Consider the following 25,569-nt stretch of genomic DNA (forward strand, 5'->3'; position numbering starts at 1 on the left):
ACACACATATATTCAAAATTTGTGCCTTGCCTTTCATATACCTGAAATTCCACCTCTTTTTTTTCTCTCTGAAGTCTCTTACATATGCCATGTTCAGTGTCATGGTCTGTATCATGGTAATCTTATCAATTGGAGAATGGTTATTATTCTTACACACATTAGCTAATTATTTATATATCTTTGATACTAAACCTTTTTCAGAGAAATTTGATACAAAATGTTCTGATTTTTTTCCTTTTGTTAATCTTATTCTTTGGGGTGCAGAGCCATTTCTCCTGGTTAGGAGGTTATTTGGCTGGCTGAGACCTTTACATTCCTGAAAAGAGAAGCCAAAAGGGAGCTAGGGCTTTCCAAAGTAATTTGACTTGATTTGTTTGTGGAGGGACTCCCCCTGGTTCCGATCCTATGGTTTTCTTTGTGATATGTAAATCTCCCCTCTCAGTTAGACCATTGTAAACTTAAAAACTTAACTCTAACGTGTAAGTTGTATATGTACATGAGATTATGATTGTTTGACTAGATCAATGTGATTTTATGGTCCAAGAAGATCAGAAGATTGCTGTATATCAAAAATTATTTTTCTGTCTCTGTGGAATTTATTCTTTAAAAGCTTTGTTAGAACCCTAATCTTTGTTCAGTGACTTTTCTGAACTTATACTTGAACACGATATAGCCTAAGTTTAACCTTTGCAATCTCTGTGTTGTGATAGTTATTAAGCAACAGTTACCTATCACATAAATTCAGAGGGAATATTTTTTTCCCTAACAAAAAGGTTTTTTTTTTCCTATTGACCACTTCCCCTTCTTCTCTTCTGTGCATTAATTTTGTATGTGCAGAGACTTTTCAGTTTCAAGTAATCAGAGTTATCTATTTTGTCTTTTGTAATTTACCTATGACTCATTTTTGGTTAAGAATATACCTCCTGTTGACCCAGCCATACCACTTCTAGGGCTGTATCCCAAAGACAGCATAAAAATGGGAAAAGGACCCACATGTACAAAAATATTTATAGCAGCTCTTTTTGTGGTGGCTAAGAACTGGAAATTGAGGAAATGCTCATCAATTGGGGAATGGTTGAACAAGTTGTAGAATATGAATGTAATGGAATACTGTTGGCTATAAGAAATGATGAACAGACAGAGTTTAGAAAAACCTGGAAAGACTTATATGAACTGATGCTGAGTGAAGTGAGCAGAACCAGGAGAACATTTTACACAGTAAGAGCTATCATGTGAAATGACTGATTTTTGATAGACTTAATCCTTCTCAGTAATGCAAGGACCTAAAACAATTCCAAAGGACTCATGATGGAAAATGCCATCCACATCAAGAGAAAAGACTGTGGAGTTAGAATGCAGAGCGAAGCAGACTGTTTTCTTTTTTGTTTTGTTTTTTTTTTCCCTTTCTCATGGGTTTCTACCATTTGTTATAATTCTTCTATGCAACATGACTAATGTGAAAATGTGTTTAACAGGAATGTATGTATAGAGCCTATATCAGATTGCATGCCATCTTGGGGAGGGAGACAGGAAGGAGGTGGAAAAAATAAAAACTCATGGAAGTGAATGTTGAAAACTAAAATAAATAAATTAACTTAAAAAAAGGATACACCTCCTTGAGAAATCTGAAACTATGCCCAAAAGGATATAAAACTGTGCATACCCTTTGACCCAGCAATACTACTGCCAAGTTTGTACAAAGAAAACAAAGGGAAAGGAAAATGGACAAATGTATTTATAGCAATTCTTTTTGTAATGTCAAAGAATGGAAAATTGAGGGGATACCCATCAATTGGGGAATCACTGAGCAAGTTGTGGTATATGATTGTGATAGAATTCTATTATGCTATGAGAAATGATGAGCAAGATGCTTTCAGAAAAATCTGGAAAGATTTACATGAGCTGATGCAACATGAAGCGAGCGGAATAAGGAAAACATTGGACGCAGTAACAGGGATATTGTGCAATGATCAACTGTGAGTGAATTAACTGTTCTCATAAATACAATGTCCCGACACAGTTCTGAAGAATTTATGGTGAAAAATGTTTTCCGCCTCCAGTAAAAGTACTGATAGAGTCTGAATTCAAATTGAAGATAATTTTTTATCTTTATTTTTATTGTTTTCTTTTTTTGCAATGTAGCTAATATGGAAATATATTTGGTATGATTTCACATGTATAACTAATATCCCATTTCTTTTCTTCACAATGGATGGTGGAGAGGTAAGAAGCAGAGAATTCAGAACTCAAAAGAAAATGTTTCTAAACAATGTTAAAAATAATTAAATGATAAAATTTAAAAAAAAAGAATACACCTCCTTCTTCCAGGCGATATGATTGTTGCTATGTTGTTGTATTTGTTCTTCATTCTCAAAGAAGACCATGACATCAGGGAGATGATGACAGGACTTACAGTTGACTTTGATTTGAGGGAGGGAGGGCTGGGCAAGGTCACCAGCCTCACTTTCTCTTCTAGGGCCATCTGGATCCAGTGGCTGGATATTCATCAGGATGACTGGAGATGGCCCAAGATGCAGTGGGAGACCCTGGCCCTTTTAGGCTAAGGTCCTTTCAGATTCTCACTTTGAGTGTGGTAATGCCCATTCAATGAATAGACCTCTTTAAGTAGTTACTCAAGGAATGGTCCCTTTAATTAGAAAAAAAATCAGACTAGGAGTATGAGACCTTGAGGCTTCCTGGCCAAAAGAGAAACAGTTACTATTTACTATTTACATCTACTCTGTGCTAGGAGGAACAGGGACCTATTGTGGTCCAATCTGTGAGCTGCAGAGTGAAGTGGGTTTAAGCTTGGGCTTTGAGAAAGGAATCTAACCAGCCATATGAGCAACAAAATGGGAGACTAGACATTTTCTCTGTTCCTCATGACTTTTCAAACCTCACCAAAATAGAAATGATAGCCCAAAGATAAAAGCAACTTCACTTGTCTCTGTTGTCTGGAACCCTCAGAATCAGAAGATTAAAAAACAAAACAAAACATGAATTGACACTCACTGACCCAGAGCTCACTCAATACTCTCCTTCAATACTTCTATGGTTATTTTAAGTTTGTTTGTTTGTTAATTTTCTAATTAAAAAAAATCACATTTAGTGCATATGCCTATTAATCCCCCCTTTGTATATTCTGTTAAAGTATGTTTGCACAAATATGAATTTTCCCCTGAGGACTGTAGCTGCATCCTAGAAATTTCGGTATGTTATTTCATCATCATAATTTTCTTTCTGTGTTAAAATCATATCTTGTACTGGTTCTCCTAACTACCCTTCCCCCTTCTAGTTAATATAGTAAGTTTACAAATAGCTAGTGTAAAATAATAATAGCAGAAAGTACAGTTGTAAAGGGGAACCTAGACGTCATTTATAGCCTATCCCAATAGATCAAAGGAGCATTATCAGTTACTTACAACTGCATCATAAATTAAGTCAAAATCATGTCCTGAGACCATGGGCTAAATCAGGGGAAGCCATTTAGGTCTTGCTGTAAGGGTCCTTTGGTCCTACTAACTGCCTATGGTCTGTAAACCCCAAATAAGCTCCAGACGTGCAGCAAGACCAGCAAAACACCAGCTATTGCTGATAACTTTGAGATGATGTGGATATGTTAATGAACCAACTACAAAATGTCAGGGATAAGAGTCTGCGCCTCACCAAAACTTTATAAAAATGAGACCCCAAACTTCTGCTTCCTAAACACTCTTCTATCTCCTAAGAATCCATGCTGCCTCACTGCTCTCAACTCCAATCCATGGTTACATAAGCGACTCTCTGTGACTCTCCCCAAGCATTCCTCTGTGCTCTTCTCCAAGCTGCCTACCTTCCTCTGTTGCCCCATCCCCATCCCCACACTGTCTGCTTCTTCTCTTTGCACTGTTTATCTTGGGTAGTTTCTGTGCCATTTGCCACTGTACCCTCTGTTCCCTATTAAAATGTGATTGAAGCATTACTCCCCACTGACAGTTTTTGGCACTGTCTTTTCTGGAATATATCCAAAGAGCTGTAAGAGTCTGCCCCATTTTGACTTAGAGGAATACCCTTGTGGTCTCAGTCTTTTATTCAATGAATAGTTCCATAAATTAGTTAACAATTCACTTTCATGTAATTATTGTTTCTATGACTTGTTCTTTGACCCCATTCCTTTTTTAGGATTTTATTGTTAAATCTACATTTGGGTCTGTGTTTTTTGTTTGTGATCCTTGAACCAATGACTATTTTTATTGTGGTGTGGTCTGGATAGGATGTATCAGCTATTTCTGCCTTTTTACGTTTGTTTGCAATATCTCGGTGCCTTCATACATGTGGTGCTGAGAAAAACATATATTCTTTTGCCACCCAGTTTAGAAGTTGCCATTAGTCTTTCAATTCACCATTAGTCTTTTAACTTTAGCTTTTCCAGCAATTTGTTCTGTTTCATATTTTTCTTTTTGTTTATCTTTTTTTTGGTCATATCCAAAAGTGAGAGAGGGATATTATAATTTACTGTCATTGTGTTACTATGTTTTCTTGTAGCTCAGTTAATGTTTCTTTTATGAATTTAAACGTTAAAATATTTGTAGAATATAAATTTATTATTAACATTGCTTTTCCTTTTGCCATAATGGAGTCTCCTTTTTTATCCATTTTTATGTTTTGGATGTTTGTTTTTGCTTTGTTACATAGATTTTTATAAATACTGCTTTCTTGGATTCACTCAATGTATAAAAAAGTTTTTCCCATCCCCCTCAGTTTTATTTTCTCTATGACTTGTTTTTTAAATGTGTTTCTTATAGGCAACAGATTATAGGGCTTTGTTTTCTTATCCAATCTTACTTTTTAAAATTTTATTGGATTATTTAATACATGCACAACTAACATTATGAGAGTTATATTTATATTTTCCTCCATTTGCCTCTAAGATTTGGGTTTTTTTCCAAATTATGATTTTCCCTTCTCTATATTTCTTCAGATACTTTGTTTATCCTTTTTTAAAAATTGATCTTTTCCCTAATGTCCCTCTTCCCTCATCCTCAATCCCCTTCTTCCATCAGTTACCCCTTTCCCTTTGGGATTTTGCATATTAGTTCTTTTTTCTTTCCAACTTTTACCTGGTTACTTAATTCCTTCTCTTTTTTCCTCAGTCACATAGATTTCCCTTCCTCTCCTCCCCTTCAACTAATCCTGTACATTAGTTTTTTTTAATTTCATTTTTTTTGCTCCTTTCCAGAAAGGGGTCCTCTTATGTTCTTCATTACCTATCTTCTCTTTCTTTCTACTCTAGACCTTCTGGTTCTTGACCCCTGTAATGAACTTGTCTCTCTCTTTTCTCTGTATCCCTCATGAAATTATAACTTCCAAGGTATCAGTCCTGGGCTCTCCCCCTCTTGGGAGTTTCTGCTTTGTAGAACTCTGCCTCACAGAACTGCCTTGTATAACTCGCAATTCTTGCAAGTGACAGAGAAGATATTGTCCCATGACAGAACTCCCACTCCCTCAGCTCTGTCCCTGATTATGTGGCCCACTACTGAGCTATACCTTCCCCTTGTTACCTTCTTTTCTCCATTTGCCTCAAAATCTCTTCCATGGGTCCATGCCCTCCCATCCTCCCAGGTGCTAGTTGTTCCCAGGATATCCAACTCCCTGGTGAGCAAGATCAAAACATCTTTTCAAGCACTAAATCCCCCAGGCCACACCCAGCACAAGGTTCACATTTCCCTTCACAGAATATCTCTCTTTAAACATTAAACAGAACCCCCTCACTAATAAAGCAAGGCCTCCATCCTTCCCTTCTCTTCATTTCAGTCTTTCTCCCCTGCAGGCTCTTATCCTCCTGAGACCACCAGTGTCACCTTTCCCTCATTGATAACCTTTGACTTGACCCCTGCACATGTACATCATATGTTCCTTTCTATCCCTCTGCTCCCCTCTTTTCCTTTCATTCACCCTCCTATGCTGTAATGTAGTCACACACACACACACACACACACACACAAACACATTGATTTTCCTGAAAGGAGAGTGTAGCTAGGTTTTGTCCAAAATGCCCTAGACTTACCACCTTACTGTTACCCCCACTGGAATTTCACCTTCTAAGGTATGACTGAATTTTGTTTCCATAGAAATTATATGAAAACGTGATTTGAAGTCATACTGATGGCTAATGTCAGAGATAAAACGGCTTATAGGGGACAGTGGGGGATATTGGCCACCTGGAAATCAGCATATCTTCTACTTTGTTCTAAGAAGGTCTTTTTCCTGCGCATCAAAAGAACCGCCAGGTAAGGTCTCATTCACAAAGAATGACGATAAGGTACTTTGGGGGAGAGGGGGCTTAGGTAATGGAACTTTCATCACTGATATCCTGGTTTGAATCTTCAAACTCATGCTTTTGTCAATTCTCTTAATAATTGAGGAAAATCTTCTTTCATGCTATCTGGTACACACAAAAGGAGAGGAGACTAGAAGCATTTTTAGCTTTTCCTTTATTTAAGTATAAAGAAAAATGATGAGAAGGGTGGGGGGGTTAGAAATGTGGAAATGAGAAGATGTAATCAAGGGGTGGGGTTTAGTGAACTCTGGAATGCTGACCAATGGGATTCAAGGTGAGAAATTTGAATTATAAAAGGACTTTTGTAGCTATCTTAATGTGTGCTTGTGCCTGGCCCTTTTCACTAGAATTAGAGACCAAGTCACCTGTCTGAAAAGATGTGAAATAAAAATCTTTTTTTTTAATTCATTCATGATCAGGTGGAATTCTTGGTAGAATGGTTATTTCTAACAACCTTTATCCTTGTCTCTTTGTGTATAGTTAGAAGTAAATCTCTTACTGGTCTCTCTGATGTCACTCTGTTGCAGTTTATATCCTTAACTCCTGAGTTCATTCATACCTCTTACATTTCTGTTGTCTGGTTTGGTTTTCTTTCAAAGAATGTTTTAAATTCCTCTTTATTATTAAATGTTGTAATGGTAATGGTAATTTGAAGATCTTCCCTGCTTTGAAAATATACTCTACCCCTTAATAGGATGAATGTAACTACATGGAGCCTGTGGAGTTTGCTGAAGGGTGGAGCAGAGCCCACAGGAAACATAAGAGTCAGAGCAAGCTAGATGCTTGGGAGGAGAGGATACTTCCAAGGGACACAGATAGGTTTGTGAGTAAATATTGGTCTTGTGTTGGTTTGTGGGAAGGCTAAAGGATGCTGTGGCTCCCTGTGCTGTTATGGCTTATTAATTTCTTTGCTACTATGATAGAATCAGCTTACTGGTTTTAGGATTCAGTTTTCTGGTGTCTGAATAAATGTTTTGCTTCTGTCTTCTATATGGAGAGTTGGTTATATTTTGTGATTGAGCACCATGCAGGTATATTTTTAGTGACCGTGGGCACTGTGAATATTGCATTGGCGCTACAAATGTCTATCTTTTTCTTTTTTTCTGTTTATGGTTAAGCTCAAATTTGTAGAGCAAGTCACTAGGCTGCATCCTGAACTCAATTGCTTTTCAGATGATATTATTCTGTTCCTTCCTGCATTTTCTGGTAGTTACAGAATAGTCTTGCATTATTTGAATTTCTTTTCCTTTGTTTTTCAAGGTTTTTCTTCTGGTCACTTGCAGAACTTGTTTCTGAAGCAGATCTAAAAATTTAACCATTATATGTCTTGGCAGTTTGCAGCCATGGACTTTTTTTCCTGGAGGCAATCTATAATTTCTATTGATATTTCATTTTCTTTTTCAGAATTTCTGGGCAGTTCTCTTCCATTATTTCTTGCATTATAGTGTTAAGGTTTTTTGTCTTGTCATAGTCTTCTGGTAGAACTATTAGTTGTCTCTACATATCCTCTCTATAAAATCAGTTTGCTTTGCTTGCATGTTGTTGTTCATGTCCGACTCTTCATGACCCCATTTGGGGTTTTCCTGGCTAAGATACTGGAGGAGTTTGCCATTTCCTTTTTATAGATGAGGAAACTGAGGCAAACAGGGTTAATTGACTTGCTCAGGGTCATTCAGTAAGTGTCTGAGGCTGGATTTGAACTCATAAAGATGAGTCTTCCTGATTCCAAGCCCATTGCCCTATTCACTGTACCACCTAGTTGCCCTGTCTGGCAAATATAAGCAAAAGGAAAAATAGTCCCTGCCTTCAAGAAACTTACTTTCTAATAAGGTAAGACAATACACAAAAGAAGGTGAAAGGGGGAAGTGGGGATGAAGTCTGGAAGCAAGGTCCAGAGCTAGGAGAAGAATGAAAGCCAGCCTGGACCCCTCCACAAAATGGAGGCTCCAAGAGAAATTTGCCAGTGGAAAATGAGATGGGACTTACAGAGGGATATTCCCAGTTGCAAAGATCTTAGGGATGGTTGGATATTTCAGGGCCAGGAGACTCCAGGCACTGAGTTCCAGGATGAGACAGCAGCAAGGGTATAGCCTAGAAATCTAGAAGCAGACATGGATGGGTTCAAACATTTGTATCTTTGGAGGGAGTACTCACATCAACAAGATCAAAGATCCATTGGAATATTAGTGTCACAGACCTCTATATATGTCCCATTCTAATGCTCCCTTCTGAAATGGAGTATTTTGGCATGGGCTCTCAAACTTAAACCTGTGAGGATCTCTGGCAGGTCCTTCCAAGCTGTAAAGTTATAGAAAATAAGTCCATTAATTATTTTTTTTTTTTACCTTTTGGAGGGCAATTAGGGTTAAGTAACTTGCCCAAGGTTACATGGCTAGTATTTTTGTGTGGGTGTTAAGTGTCTCAGGCCGGAACCGAAGTCGGGTCCTCCCGACTGCAGGGCTGGCGCTTTACTCACTGCGCTACCTAGCCACCTCCCACTAATTATTTTTATCTGACATTGGAAAAACAACCTATGTGAGGTGGAGGTCTATGCATAGTCCCACCTGAAATCACTTACCCAAAGAAATCATTGAATCACAGATATAGAACTAGATGAGACCTAAAATCTCATCCATTCTTACTCTCTCATTTGTTCTCTCATTAGGAAACTGATGATTGGATGTGTTAGGAAACATAAAGGTTAAGTAAACCGCCCAAGGTCATTAAAAAGTAAGTAACTGAGAACAATTTCAAATCCAGGTCATCTGATGTCAAATACCATATTCTTTCTACTAAAGCAATCTCTCTTTCTCCCACTCTGGTAAGTAGTTATTTACTGATGTTTATTAGGAGACCAGGGCACAGAGCTCAAGGCATAAGAGTCCAAGGTCAAAACAGGTGCCCATCTCCATGGATTGACTGCAATCCATTCTTCTTCCCTCTTCCCTAAAAAAAACTACAGAGTTGTCACTTTCCATTTCATTATAGTAGGCAATAGAGTTCAAAGGAGCTGAGTGCCCTGTATTATGGATGCAACAGTTTTTGGATGGTACTTTCTCTGAGCACTGGATTGGCAGAAGAGATCTTCTTGCTTGACCACCTTAGTCACCTGATATATCTCCATCATACTTTTTCTTGTGGAGGTCACATCAAAAGTGTCATATATGCATCAAAACCTCATTCTTTTGAGATCTTAAAGCTAGTATTACAAATGCCAGCCTTTCATTAGCTGATGAAACTTTTTTACAAAGTTTGAAAACCAGCTAGAGTGATGTATAGCAGAGGTATTCAATACATAAATCCTGGACTACGTGTGACCCACAATACTACTAAGTGTGTTCTGAACCAGATTAAAATATAATTGAGAAATATTTTTAAAAAAATAAATAACAACACAATAAAACACAGATAAGGTTAATATGTGGTTTTCTAAGTTAATATGTGGCAACAGGGATCCTTATAGAGGGTTTAGTGGGTCCTGCTTCTATTTGTGTTTCACACCACTGATGTATACCACAAGATAGTGGTTATGTTGAATTTTAATAAGAAACATATCAATATAGTTATCCCTTCCACATCAGAGGTATTTGAAGTGCTGCCCCTGCAATCTGGAAAATCTGTGCAAAACTTTTTGGCCTTCTTTTCATACCAGAGAAGAAGTCTGAATCATTGCGGTATTAAAAGATAAACTATGTGTATATTGTACAATACTATATACATATTTCATGCATTTCTGAGTTTCTAAACTTTTTCAGTGTCATCTGCTGGCTTTTGCATGTCATCTGCGGCTTCCCCCAAACTCCCCAAAACATTGCTATTTAATTTCTTATATCAACCCACAATATATCAAAACCTTAATGGTGAAAATTGAGACATGGAAGTATTTTTAAAATTTAAATAGTTAGCCTTCACATTTGGGGGTGGGGTGGGGAAAGGGTTGTAACATTTACACTTCTGAAGTTATGAAAGGTTGAAGCTGCCCTAAGACTTCTGGGAAACCCTGCAGTTCATAGAATCGTAGATGTAGAACTAGAAGTGACCTAAGAGATCTTTCGACCTATCTCTCATTTTACATATTAGGAAACCAAGGCATGGAAAAGTTAAATAAATTGCCCAAGGTCATTGGATAGCAAGTAGTAGAGTTCAAACTTTTTGAATTCAAACTGAATTCAAACTCAGGTCATTTGATGTCAAATGCAAGATTCTTGCTACTGGATTATGTGTTGTTTTTTTTTTAAAGATCTGATGTGTAGTGACCCTAACAAGGGAGATGAGTTTTGCTGTACTCTGTCCTCATTAGACTTCATCAGGGCATAAATTTTGAACTGTCAGGAATTTCAGATGCATAAACTCTTTATTTCCTAAAGAAAACTGTTTATTTTCCAATGCTGCAATGCATTCTCTAAAAGCATCTGGAAATTGCTTAATGCAGTTGCCTCAATGCCCAGATTGTCAATGGGAAAGCGGACTAGGTACCAAGAAAGATCTCTGTCATTAACCTTTTTTTTTTTTCATACTCTTTTTGGAGTAGATTAACACTATGAAATAATTACTCCTTTCATGAATGGAGAACAATGTATGGAAGATTCAGATAAATAAATTTCAGCTCAATCTAAAGAAAAAATTTCCAACCATTAGAGCTGTCCTAAAGTGGTGGAGGCTGCTTTGGGAGGTAGCAGGGGCCACATCTCTGAGGATCTTCAATTAGAAGTTGAATGACCATATCAGAAGTGTTTCAGAGAGGATTTCTGTTCAATCACAAGTAGGACTGGATGACTTCTAAGGTTCCTTTCAACTTTGAAACTTTATATTTTAAAGTGTGAAACGTTCATCAAAATTAAGTGACTTTCCAAGTCCTCATCTTCACTGAGGAGCCTAGAACCAAATGTTAAGCACTTATGATTCATCGTCATCATTACTCAAAAGAATTTGTTAATCTACTACTTGTATTATTATCAGAAACTATGGTGTCAAATTAAAGCAACCTCAACGACTTCCTTGATTCCCTATTCTCAATCACCTGTCTACTCCCATATTCTATCTATTGCCAAGTCCTGTTAACTTTTACCTTCATAACATGTACTTTGCCTTCTCTCCTTTGACACAGGTATGCACACTCATTACCTAACACCTGTACTATTGCAATAGTCTGTTGGTTAGTTTGCCTACCTCAAGTCTCTCCTCATCCCTGTCCATTCACTACTCTTCTCTCAAAGTGATCTTCCCAAATCATTTCAGGGGGGCTATGGGGCACTTTATCTCACTGAGGAATCCCTCAGTTCTTGATTCACTTGGGTTTGGTTTAGCCTGATCTCTAATGAGAGGGGTCAGACTTTTTCCCAATATCTATGGCTGTTTAAAAACAAAACAAACATAATAAGTCCTCTTTCATAAAGGAGGTATTTATTGCAAAGATAAAGCAAGAACACGAGGCCAAACCTTTTCCCCAAATACCTGGAGGGATACATTCCCTAATACCTTGATCCTTGAGATTGGACTGGGACTTAACCACAACCGAAATACAGCATGGAAGATGTCTCCAGCTCATTTTACAGATGAGGAAACTGAGGCAAATGGTGAAATGACTTATCCAAGGTGACAGTTAACCAAGTGTCTGAGTCTGATTTGAACTCAACAAAGATGATTCTACCCAAGACCAGAGCTCTATCCACTGCGCCATCTAGTGGCCCAGAAATCGGACTCCCCCCCTCCCCCCCATCTTGATCTTGCCTGACCTCCTTTCTCCAGCATTAATTATACAAAACAAATTTCTTGATCTTGTGTGCAAGCTCTCTAACATCGGAGGTGGGCGTCCAGGGAGTGTGGAGCGTCTGAGTACAGAAAGAGACCGTGGGGTGGATGGAGTACTGATGTGTAGTCAGAGAAACTAGCTTCAAATTATCATCATCATCATCATCATTGCTGTTGTTACTGTTTTCTGTGTCTGACTTTGGACAGATCACTTCACCTTTCTAGGATTCAGTAGCCTCATCTGTAAAAGGAGGGAGTAGAACTAAGTGATTTCCAAAGCCCCGTCTCCGTTCTTCATGTACCAACAATCCTCTCTCTCTGCTGACAGCAGGGAGCACAGGGCGGGCCAGTTTTAAGCCAGGGTCAGGAGGCGGGGCTTGAGGAAATCTTTATATTTAGATTCCTGGTCTGGCGAGGAATGGTCGCAGGGCCACCTCGCTTTTCCAGCAGCGCCAGGGCGGAGCCCCGAAGGGAGGCACGTCGCTGCCTTCTCTTGTCCGGCCAGCATGAGCTGGGACCTCTTCTTGTCCCTGCTGCTGGCCTGCGCGCTCCTGTACCTGGGGCTGCTGCTGGTCTATTTCGTTCGAGCAGACGGCGACCTGACTCTGCTGTGGGCAGAATGGCAGGGACGCCGGCCAGGTGAGGACCTCGTCCGGGCTCTGGAGACTGTGGGGTGAGACTGGCGGCGGTGGCGGCTGCTGGCTGCTTCCCAGGGAGTTGGGGAGTGAGCCCGGCACCACGTCTGATGTGGGATAAAAGCATCCCTTCTCAGTGCTGGAGGAGAGCGCGGTGGAGCCACTGGGGCTTCTTCCCGAGGCCAGAAGCAGGGCGGCGCAGAGCTCAGGCCCCCTCGGAAGGGAAGGAGAAACGGGGAAATCTGATCCGGTAGCGCGATTAGTGGCAGGGGAGGAACGTCCTTGGGTAGGCCTCGCTGGACACACCTCCTGCAAAATACGGAAGGGGATCGGGGATCCCCATTGTTTGGATGGAGGGTGTTTATACTTTAACCTAGTGAATCTAGGGGGGCCCCTGCCCAAGCCATTCCTGCTCCACATCCCCTTCTTGTTTACCTAAGGGACTAGCTAGTACGGCCTCACAATGCTCACTCAGCAAATTCAATCGTGGTTGTGAAAGATGTTGAGTAAGTCTTGCCCTAGCATGATAGAATTTGCACGGCGCTGTTTCATACTTTAAGTGATTGAACAATCCTCTTTTCAAAGTGCACACACAGGCTATTTATTCTTTTTTGCTAGTTTTTGTAGCATTTATAACACCCCTTAGGGTTCTGCAAAGCTCTCTACTTAACATACGTGGTTAGGATCACAGGTTTGGTTGCCCCAAATCCCACAGGTGCTGAGATTTGAACCAAGGATCTCTGACTCCTGAATCCATGCTCTTTCCCCAATGCCACAAGTAAGTGGAGAAAACTGCAAGGATCTATCCCAAGGGTCTTTTTATTTTAATTGGCAGGTTGAATTTCATGGCACAGCAGATGGTTGGTTGAGCATTTTTGAAAGCCTCTCTAAGCCCTTTCAGTTACTACATTGGTAACTTTCCCTTTCTTTTCATGTCTTGTGCAACCTTAGTAGCATTGGGTAAACAGAATAGATGTCAAAATATGAACTTGTTCCTTTGATGTATAAATATGATTGAAATTTTCCCTTGTTCTGTATGTTTCACTCTGACTTAGGTATTGGAAGGAATAAATGGTTTGGGCTATTGGAAGAGAATAAGTCCTTATTTTTGTCTGATTGAATCGGCAACATTTTACTTCTACTAGTTTGTATTTATATAGCTCTTGAATGGTACATTTGCATCATGCATTGCATTTAATTCTCAAAAGAACTTTCTGAACTTCTTAGGACAGAGTGAATATTAATAGAGGCATTGTCCTCAGACTGAGGGAAGTGATAAGGCCCCCTGGTACTTTGCCTTGTTCTGACCAAATATGGAGTATTGGGCATCGACTTCTTGTTTTCTTTGCACTGCCAGGTGCAAATCGTTGCCAGAGGTGGGAAATAGTCAACCGAACATCCACGGGAGGGGCAGAAGTGCAACAGCTGCCACAAGAGTTGCCATGAGGGATCTGGGACTGTTTTTTATTGACACAGTGTGAGGGGATTCTCTGGCACCAGGTCTGCTCAGGGCATGGATTTGGAGGCCTTATATTCCCACCTCCACAACCCTAGAATATGATGCTACCCTTCTCTGACTCATGGCTACAAACCCTTCACCTCTTCATAATGGCAGAGCTCCCTTTCCTGGGCCAGACCCCATTCAGGAAAATGCCCTCTTTTCAATGCCTCCCCCACTGACACCAGAACTTTCACGTTCAGGAATCTGACCAGGACCAGAGTCTAGGACCCCAGACCTCTTGCTGTTGGGACCTTGGCTAGTACTTAGGCCTCCTCTGGCCTAATGATTTGCTCCAGGTACAGAGACTGTTCAGATTGTATATCATTCCCCCACTACTTTGGGATGAAACAAACAGTACTCTGTAGTTAACCAGTTATATCACTTGCCTCCTTGTTCTATCCATGGCTCATACTTTACTGTGACCTAACCCTGGGTTACCTCTGCCACTCCCTTCTCCACTGCTCTATTTGTGCTGCTGAATGCTGTGGGAATGAGCCACACAATGATGCCTACTGGGCTACAAGTTTGTTATCTAATCTTAGCTGGACCCTAATGGCTATGTAGCAGTCTTTTTCTTTCTGCTTTAAATAGTTTTTTATTTTTTTTTTTACAATTACAAATCAAGAAAGTTTTTAGCATTCATTTTGTCATTTAGAGTTTCAAATTTTTCTCCCTCCCTTCCCTCCCTTCTTCTGAAAACCGTAGGCAGTTTGCTATAGTTTATATATAAATATGCTATCATATAAAACATATTTCCATATTCATCATGGTTGTGGAAGAAGAAATCTCAAAAGCAAAAAAAAACATGAGAAAGAATAAAGTAAGTGAAAAGAATATGCTTTGATTTGCATTCAGAGCCCATCAGTTCTTTATCTGGATATGGAGAGCATTTTCTCCTGTGAGTCCTTTGTACTTCTCTTGGATCATTGTGTTGCTGAGAAAAGCTAAGTCATTCATGGTTGATCATCACATGATGTTGCTGATACTATGTACAGTGTTTTCCTGGTTCCCCTCATTTCACTTTGCATCAGTTCCTACAAATCTTTCTAGGTTTTCCTTTATACTGTGTGTGTCTCTCTGCTTCAGGTGTGTTTCTTGTAAGTAATATATTGTAGGATACTGGTTTTTGATCTACTCTATCTGCTTCTGTTTTATGGATCCATTCACATTCAAGTTATGATGACTGCCTATATATTTCCCTCCATCCTATTTGCTCTTGTTTTGTCCTCTATCTCCTTTCATCCTTTCCTACATCACCAGTGTTTTGCTTCTGTCTACCACCTCCCCTGATCTGCCCTCATTTCTATCAATCCCTACTCCCCACCCCCCTTTATTTAGTCTCCTCCCCTCCTTACTTCCCTCATAGGTAAGATAGATTTCTATATTCATCTGAAATGAAATCTGTATATTATTCCTTCGTTAAGCCAATACTGCTGAGAATAAGGTTCAAGCAATGCCTATCACACTCCCCCCCGCCATCTTCCCCTGTACTGTAATAGCTCTTTCTCACCTCTTCATGTGAGGTAATTTACCCCATTCTATCTCTCCCTTCCTTCTGCACTCATTTTTTTTCTTCTTTCTCATCCCTTTTTATGTCATTTGCTCAAATACACCATATACCCATACCCTCTGTGTTTATTCCTTCTTTCTGTACTGTTGGTGATAAAATTTTTAAGAGTTACAAGTCTCATCTTCCCATGTAGTGATTTAAACCATTTAGCACTACTGAACCCCTCCTTCTGTTTTCCTTTCCTGTTTTACCTGTTTATGCTTCTCTTGGGTCTTGATGTTGGAGATTAAATTTTTGGTTTAGCTCGGGTCTTCTCCTTATGAAGGCTTGAAATCCTTCTATTTTGTTGAATGACCATTTTTTCCCTTGATGAATTATGCTAAATTTTGGCAGGTGAGTGATTCTTGGATATGTTCATGTTCCATGACCTCAAATCCTTTAATGTTACAGCTGCCAAGTCCTATGTGATCCTGATTGTGACTCCCCAATATTTGAATTGTTTTTTTCTGGCCACTTGTGGTATTTTTTTCTTTGACCTGATAGTTCTGAAATTTGACTGTAATGTTCCTTGGGCTTTTTAGTTTGGGGTCTCTTTCCTGAGGTGATTAGTGGATTCTTTCAATGACGATTCTGCCCTCTGGTTCTGGAACATCAAGGCAATTTTTCCTTGATAATTTCTTGAAAAATGTTGTCCAGGTCTTCCTTTTGATTATGGCTTTCAGGTAGTCTAATGATTCTGATATTGTCTCTTCTGGATCTGTTTTCTAGGTCAGTTGTTTTTCCCATGAGATATTTTATGTTTTCTTCTATTTTTTCATTCTTTTGAATTTGTTTGATTGATTCGTAATGTCTCATAGTCATTAGCTTCCACTTACCCAGTTCTAACTTTTAAAGTGTTGTTTTCCTCAATTAGCTGTTGTACTTTATTTCCCATTTGGCCAGATGTACTTTTTAAGGAGCTGTTTTCTTCAGTGAATGTTTGTGTCTCCTTCACCATCTGGTTGATTCTACTTTTTAAGCAGTTTTCCAAGCTGTTGAGTCTTTTTTCATAATTCTCTTGCATCACTCTCATTTCTTTTCCCCATTTTCTTCTGCATCTCTTAGATGATTTTAAAGCTCCTTTATGATATCTTCCACAAGTTCCTTCTGGGCTTGAGACAACTTCCCATTTTTCTTTGGGGTTTTGCCCATAGGTGTATTGACATTGTTGGCCTCTTCTGAGTATGTGTCTTGGTCTTCCCTGTCACCATAACTTTCTACGGTCAGCTTATTTGTTTTGTTGTATTTGCTTGACCTTTTTCCTTTCTTTTAAATTGGAGCTCTGCTCCCAGGGTAGCAGGGGCACTGACGCTGGCTTCTTGTGCTAGTGGCTGCAGGCCCTAGCTGTTTACCTGGTGTTGTGTTGATCTTGCCCTGAGGACCACGTGGGATCCTCATGTCTGGCCCTGTGCTCCAGGGTTTGGGTGTGGATTCTCTCATGCTGCTGGAGGCTACAGGGATCATGGTGCTGAGCTGGGGTCCTAGTGGTAGTGTCTGCCATGTGCTAAGGCCCTCTTGGCTTTTTCTGCATTTCCCTGGGGTATACTGAAGCATGTGGAGGTTGGGCTGCTGGAGGATGCCTGACGGCCTGGAGCCACACAAAAGGAAGTGGAAGTCCAGTTGCTGCAGGATGCCAGTCCAGGACAAAGCTGAAACACTGGGAGGTCCAGGACACCGTCTGACCCAGCCTGGGGCTGTGCTGAAGCATGTGGTAGTTCTCAGAGCTGTAGTCTGCCAGTTCCTCTGGCTTTGCTAAAGCATGCAGGGGTCCTGGTTTTGGCATTTGTCTGCTCTACCATGCTGGGGCTCAAGATCTGCCAAGTTTGTTTACAGGTGGGGCTTGCTGCTGGCTCACTGGGACTCTTCCTGTCCTGGAACGCACTCCCCTTTTACCTGAGTGAGATGGATCGTCCTTGCCAGTCCTCTCAGTCTCCCAGGCTAAAAGACTGCTCCAGAACAAGTGGCAAGCCCTGGGGATAGCTGGTTTGGGAGGCCGCCTGGGATTCAACCATCAGAACTTTTACCCCCCAGGATAGTGAGGGCAGTTAGGCACCTGAGCCAGGGGAGAGTGAGGGAACCTCTGCTGACAAGGAACACCAGACCCAACTGTGCTTCAGAGAGCAGCGGGGGGCAAGAAGGACCCAGCACACACCCAGAGATATATAGCAGAAGCACAGAATTTGAGAAGAGGGAACAGCTTCAATGACCATTTAGTTCAATCCATCTTTGAAAGAAATCCCTATCATAACATACTCAATGAGTAGTCATCTAGCCTCTACTTGAAGACCTCCAAGGAAGAGGAACTCACCACCTCTCAAGGTGCTGGGAAAACAGAAAAAAATGAAACAATCTCTCTCCTCAAGGAACTTCCATTCCATGGTGGGAGATGAGCTCTGCAGTTTTGTGAAGATTGAATGAGCCTGTGGGTGTGGACATGCTATGTAACTATGAAGCATCACAAAAACGTCTTTCAGTACATATATCTTGGACTGGACCTGCAGATGGATATTGAGATGGATCTTCAACTTAAAATATCTAAAAGTGAACTCATCTTTTATCTCAAAGATGCTCCTCTTCCCTAACTTTGCTCTTACTCTTGATGTCCTCCTAGTCATCCAGGCTCCCCACCCAGGTGATTCCTTACTCTCTCACCCCTCTCCCAAATCCAAATCTGTTGCCAAGGTCTGTCAATTCTACCTTCACTATGTCTTCACATATACCTCCTTCTCTCCTTTGACTTTGCCACCACCCTGTTGATCTTCCTAAGATATAGATTGGACCATGTAATCCGCCCCTCATTTAACAGACTCCAGTGGTTCCCTGTTGCCTCTAGGATCAAATATAAAATCCTGTAGGTGTGGCTAGGTGGTGCAGTGAAGATGATCTTTTTTAATTAAAAGAGCACTGGCCCTGGAGTCAGGAAGACCTGAGTTCAAATCCAGCCTCAGACACTTAATACTTATTAGCCATGTGACCTTGGGCAAGTCACTTCACCCCAATTGCCCTGCCTTTTCCCTTCCAAAAAAATTTTAATTAAAAAAAAATAAATGAAATCCTGTGATTGACCTTACAAGGTTTTCATAACCTAAAACTGTCCAAACTTTCCAGACTTCCTACATTCCATGCCCTTCCACATTCTCTGCAATTCAATTACACCTACTTGTTATTCCTGCCATCTCCCAACTACAACTTTTATCATTGGCTATTCCCCATGCTTGGAATTCTCTCTCTCCTCATCTCTACCTTCTGGCTTCCCTGCTTTCTTCAGGTCGCAGTTTCAAATTATACCATCTACAAGAAACCTTTCCTTAGCCCTGTTAATGCTAATGCCTTCCCTCTGTGATCATCTCAAATTTATCCTGAATATATCTTGTTTTTGTATAGTTATTTCCATGTTAGACTGTGAATTCCTGGAAAGCATCGATTACTTTTGCCTTATAGATTGCAATCTATAATATTATATAATATTGAACCAGCTCTACATTCCTGACATAAATTTGTCCTCGTCGCAGTGTATGAGCTTTGTAATATATTTCTGTAATTTCCTTGCAAATATTTCATGCAAATAAATAAATAAAGTTTTATAATTCAAAAAAAGACTACTCCACCCTGTCTTTCTGCTGGCTTGGCTGTTCCAGGATTTGTTCTGGTGCACTGTTTTATGATTGATTGGTTGTTTGGAAGTGAATATGGAGAGCTGCAGAGATTTGCTGCTTACTCTGCCATGCTGGCTCCAAGACTCTCCCATAGCAGTCTTTTTATTTTCCTTAATTGACTACCACACTCCCAACATCAGTTGCTCCAAACTTAAAAAACATATATTAAATTAAAAATAACTTCTTGTTTCTTTTTTTAAAAAGTTATTTACTTTTAGTTTACAACGCTCAGTTCCACAAGTTTTTGAGTTCCAAATTTTCTCTCCCCTCCTTCCCCCCACCCCATGGCAGCATGCAATCCAATATAGGTTCTACATACACCTTCACATTAAACATTAGTCAAGTTGTAAAGAAGAATTATAACCAATGGAATGAATAATGAGAAAAAAGAAACAAAACAAAAAAGAGAGAAAGTAGTTTGCTTCCATCTGCATTCAGACTCTAATTCTTTCTCTGGATGTGGACAGCCTTTTCCATCATGAGTCCTTTGGAGTTGTCTTATATCCTTGCATTGCTGAGATGAGCCCAGTCTATCAATCAGTCATCACAGATACGATGTGTCTGTAATTGTGTACAGTGTTCTCCTGGTTCTGCTCCCTTCGCTCAGTGTCAGTTTATATAAGCCTCTGCAGGTTATTATGAAGTCCGTCTGCTCCTCATTTCTTATAGCACAGTAGAATTTCATTGCATTCATATACCACAGCTTGTTTAGCCATTCTCCAATTGATGGGCATCCCCTTGATTTCCAGCTCTTTGCCACCACAGAAAGAGCTGCTATAAACATTTTTGTACATAGGGGTCCTTTTCCCACTTCTCTGATCTCTTTGGGATACAGCCCTAGAAGTGGTATTGCTGGCTCAAAGGGTCTGCACATTCTTCTTTCTCTTTAAGTTTCTTCTTATCTCACTTCCTCCTCAGTCCTTCTCAGCAAAGGATTCTGTTTTCTACTTTATCAGAAAAATAGAAGTCATCTTTTTCATCCTCATCCTAAATCTTAAAACCCTCCCCTCCTTTGCTTTAATCTCTGACAAAGATGCGATCTTTCTCCTTGCTGAAGCTGAACCCTCTACTTGTACCCCTTGGTCCCATCCCCCCTCATCTCTTCTGGAAGGTAGATCTTACTGTTATCCCTTCTCTTCTGTCTGTCTTTATTGACTTCTTCCCCTTTGCATATAAATGTGCCTAGGTCTCCCCTCATTTTAAGCAAAACCATTATTTGACTTTACCATACTCTTATATTACTGTCCTATAGCTGTAGCTGTCCATAGTTATTGCTTCCACTTCTCTCCTCTCCTCTTCTATTTTGGCTTCCAACCTAATCACTCCACTGAAATTACTCTCTCAGAGGTTATCAATAATATTCTAAGATTTTCCTGAGGACTTTTTTTTTCATGTTTTCCTTGTAGGTGGTAACTTTGTGTTTTAGGTTAAAGTTATTTTGGGGAGGAAGGAATAGGGTTTTTGTTATTCATTTACATGTTAGTATAACCAGTATGCTCTTTTATCCCATTTTCTTTTGAACAGAATGGGAGTTATCTGATATGGTGGTTTGGGTGACAGGAGCCTCAAGTGGAATTGGTGAGGAGCTTGTCTACCAGTTGTCTAAATTGGGAACATCCCTTGTGCTGTCATCAAGAAAAGTAAATGAACTAGAAAGGGTGAAAAATAAATGTCTTGGTAAGTAAAATTGTGAATGTATTTCATTTATATACATAAATCTTCTCTAACTAAAGTCTAAACTTAGATACAGTTATGAATTTGGTAGAACTTTTTTTTTGGGGGGGGTTGGGATTTTTTGTCCTGATTGGACAAGATGGTGTTTGGACCCAAATGTCTATCTTTCTGCCCATGTCATCTTGCTGACATCATTACTGGTACCTGGGTTATATTTTGGACACTTGTATGACGTCTTTCTTGATCCTCCCCTTCCCCCATCTCCAGACATAATTCATTCCTTTTTCCTCAGAATTTTTATACCATTCCCTTTGATTGTTTCTTAGGTGCTTGCCCCTTCTAGAATTCCTGCTCTACAAAATAAAGGGGTAGTGCAGGCAATGGGTAATAATAACAATAACAACAATTATAAATAATGTTTGTTTTTGGTGTGTCATTTATAAGCAATCCCAAGTATCCTACCTAATATTTATTATTAGAAATTCAAGCCCCAAACTCTGAGAATTTTAGATTTTTTGTTAGAAAAGTTTCTTTTCCATCTGCAAAAAATAGTCTTGTGTTGGTGATAAGACAGAACCCTATTGTATTCAATCAGTCCTCCTTCTGAAATTCCTTCTTCAACTCATTTGATTGCTGTGTTCATCCCTCTAGTTGCCCAGTTAATGCTGAAGAAGAATCAAAGTATCCTTTTATAGCCATTCACCACCGTTCCTGACAACTGGGAAAACTTGCATGGTTTTTTTGGTTTTCTTTTTTTTCCAATTTATTTATTTATTTTTAGTTTTCAACATTCATTTTCACAAGGTTTTGAGTAACAAATTTTTCTCCCTGTCTTTTCCCTACCCCCACCCCAAAATAGCGAGCCTACTGAATATGCCTTCCCCCAATCTGTTCTCTCTTATATCTTCCTCCATCCCCCCCAACTTTCTAGTAGGGCAAGATGGATTTCTATACCGAAGTGCCTGCATATCTTATTTCCCAGTTGCATGTAAAAAAAAATCAATTTTTTTTAACATTTGTTTTTAAAACTTTGAGTTACAGATTCTTTCCCTTCTTCCCTCCTCACCCACCCCTACTGGGAAGATAAGCAATTCAATCAATACAGGTTGTACATGTGTAGTTACACAAAGCATTTCCATAGTAGTTATATTGCTAAAGACTAACTATATTTCCCTCCATCCTATCCCACCCCTCACTTATTCTATTTTCTCCTTTGACCCTGTCCCTTTTCAAAAATGTTTGCTTCTACCCTCTCCCCCAATATGCCTTCCCTTCTATAATCCCCCCTCTTATTCCCTTCCCCCCTGCTTTCCTGTAGGGTAAGATACCTGCTTAAGCCAAATTAAATGAGAGTAAGGTTGACCCATTCCCTTTCACCCTCCTGCTCTTCCCCTCCATTGTAAGTTTTCTCTTGCCTCTTTTATTTGAGATAATTTACCCTAATCTATCTCTTCCTTTCTCCTTCTCTCAATATATTCTTCTCATCTCCTCTTAATTTTATTTTTTAGATATCATCCCTTCATATTAAACTCATCCTGTGTCCTCTATGTATACATTACACACATATGCACATACTCACATATATATTTATACACACATACACTTTCCTATAAAACATATATATGTACATGTGTATATATGTATATATACACACACACACACACATATATATATATATATTCCCCTCAACTATCCTCATACTAAGAAAAGTCTCATGAATTACAATTATCATTTTTCATGTAGGAATGTAAATAGTTCAACTTTAAGAAGTTCCTTATGATTTTTTTTTCTTGTTTACCTTCTCATGCTTTTCTTCTTGTATTTGAAAGTCAGATTTTTCTGTTCAGCTCTGTTTTTTTTTCATCAAGAATACTTGAAAATTCTCTGTTTCATTGAATGACCATATTTTCCCCTGAAGCATTATACTCAGTTTTTCTGGGTAGGTGATTCTTGGTTTTAATCCGAGCTCCTTTGACCTCCAGAATATCGTATTCCAAGCCCTTTGATCCCTTAATGTAGAAGATGATAGGTGTTGTGTTATCCTGATTGTGTTTCCACAATACTCAAATTGTTTCTTCCTGACTACTTGTAATATTTTCTCCTTGATCTGGGAACTCTGGAATTTGGCTATAATATTCCTAGGAGTTTTTTGGGGGAATCTTTTTCAAGAGTCAATCGGTGAATTCTTTTCAATTTTTATTTTTCCCTCTGGTTCTAGAATATCAGGGGAATTTTGCTTGATAATTTCTTGAAAGATGTTGTCTAAGCTCTATTTTTGATCATGGCTTTCAGGTAGTCCAACAATTTTTAAATTTATCTCTCCTGGATCTATTTTCCAGGTCAGTGGTTTTTCCAGTGAGATATTTCACATTGCCTTCTATTTTTTCATTTATTTGGATCTGTTTTATAGTACCTTGATTTCTCATAAAGTCATTAGCTTCCAATTGCTACAGTCTAATTTTGAAGGAATTATTCTCTTCAGTGAATTTTTGAAATTCCTTTTCCATCTGGCAAATTCAGCTTTTTAAGGCATTCTTCTCCTCATTGGCTTTTTGGGCCTCTTTTGCCATTTGAGTTAGTCTATTTTTAAGGTATTTTTTCTTCAGTATTTTTTGGGGTCTCCTTTAGCAGGCTATTGACTAGCTTTTCATGATTTTCTTGCATTATTCTCATTTCTCTTCCTAATTTTTCCTCCACTTCTCTTACTTGATTTTTAAATTCCTCCTTGAGCTCCTCCATGGCCTGTAACAAGTTCATATTTTTCTTGGAAGCTTTTGATGCAGGAGTTTTGACTTTGTTGTCTTTCTCATATTCCATGCTTTGATCCTTTTTGTCTCCCCAAAAGGTTGTGTTTCCTGTGCTTCCTTATCCTTCTAGTCAGTTTCTTGACTTTTGAGCTCTTTGCCATGGTAGAACTCTGCTTCCACAGTGGAGAGAGCTTTGTCCCACATCTCTGGGGTTTTCGCAGCTGCTGGAGCTATTAAGAGGATGCCCTCTCTACAGCCCCCACAAGCTCTGGCTCACTGGCCACTCACCCCAGGACCACCCCCAAGACCATGATCTAGATCTAAGCAGGTTAAAACAAGTGTGATTAACCTATGAATGGTCTCTTGGTCCCCCTACAATCTGCAGGCCAGGAGCTCTGGAGGCAGCCGCTGCGGCTGTGCCACTTCCTGCCCCAGGGACAGGGTCCAGACCAAGCACTTCTGTTCCCCCCTGTTCCAACAGAGTTCCACACTGACATTTTACTTTCTATTTGGCATTTATGGGTTGAGAAGTCTGGAAATCACCACAGCTACTGGTGATTCACTCTCCTGAAGTCTGCTCAGGCGTATTTGTGCTGCTGGTCGGGGCCACCTAAGGACATGGCTCACACAGGACTGTGCTTGGCTCCCAGCTTGGTGCATTAGACCCTTCCTGTCGGCTTGCCAGGCTCCCTTCATCGGGAGATTTGTTTCTCTCTGTCACTTTGTGGGTTCTGTAGCTCTAAAATTTGTTTAGAGTCATTTTTTTACAGGTATTAGAAGTGGTTGGAGCGGGAGCTGATGCCAAGTTCGTGCTTTTAGTCCACCATCTTGGCTCCCATTTTTTTGGTTTTCTTTCCAATTTTATCAGGCCCCCCATCACTAAGACACCAAGATCACTTAAGCCCTCTCTGAGCTGTTTAGGGAAAACAGGTAAAAAAGGCCAAGGTCTCCCACTGTATCCTGGGACATCTCCAGCTGTTCTGATCTATATCTGGGCACTAGACCCAGATGGCTCTGGGGGAGAAAGTGAGACTGGTGACTTTGCACTACCCTCTCTCGCTTAAATCCAATTCATTTGTAAGTCATGACATCACCCTCCTGTAATGTAATGCCAAGCAAAGGCAACTTCCCAAGGTTCAAAATACCAGCATAGGTGCTCTCCATTTTATTCAGTGACAAATTAAGAACAGAAAAGATCAAAATATGACACCATTCAAAATACAGCATTTACTAAGTGTGATTAAATAATCTCCAAGTACTACCCCACCCCAGGACCTTACATTCATTCAATCAATTACAAAGTCCCTGTTCTAAATATTACTCCACCCCTAGGCTGTACCTTCATTTAGTCCATCACAAAGCCCCTCTTCTCAAATGGAGATTAGTTTCCAATCATAAGTAAAGTATATTCATTTGTTCAATCATAGAACACAAAAAGGTCAAAAGTTCCCCACCCCTGGATCACAATTGAATTGAGTTACAACAAGTTTAAGCACAGCACTTAATACCCAAATAGAGGTCTTTTCTTCATCTTGACATGAGGCAAGTTCTCAGCAATCTTTGTTCCTGGGGAGACAAAGCTTAGCAAGGCCACAAGATACATTGCCAGTCTCTTCATTAATTTATCCTCTGTCTGCAGAACAGTCCTAGGACCCCTGAAAACATTAGCAAAACCCTCTCCCAGGATTTCTGTAAACATACAACAAGAAAATCCTTCTTCAGGGCTTCAGAACCAAC

The 25,569-nt window shown here is 39.8% G+C and overlaps 1 protein-coding gene across 1 annotated transcript in view; it reads left to right on the forward strand.

Annotated features, from left to right (window-relative positions):
• The first annotated feature begins 12,434 nt into the window (after positions 1-12,434).
• DHRS7 (dehydrogenase/reductase 7) overlaps positions 12,435-25,569 on the forward strand; it is a 35,988-nt gene continuing 22,853 nt past the window's right edge. Inside the window, exons 1-2 of the mRNA XM_069092054.1 lie at positions 12,435-12,709; positions 20,936-21,088. Of these exons, the coding sequence (XP_068948155.1) occupies positions 12,577-12,709; positions 20,936-21,088 (286 nt within the window). The 5' untranslated portion in view covers positions 12,435-12,576. The remainder of the gene's footprint in view (positions 12,710-20,935; positions 21,089-25,569) is intronic.

Source organism: Petaurus breviceps, unplaced genomic scaffold (genome assembly GCF_028583685.1).
Source record: "Petaurus breviceps papuanus isolate PSGF00001 unplaced genomic scaffold, PetGlider_PUasm1.0 189, whole genome shotgun sequence".
In the NCBI taxonomy this organism is placed as follows: domain Eukaryota; kingdom Metazoa; phylum Chordata; class Mammalia; order Diprotodontia; family Petauridae; genus Petaurus; species Petaurus breviceps.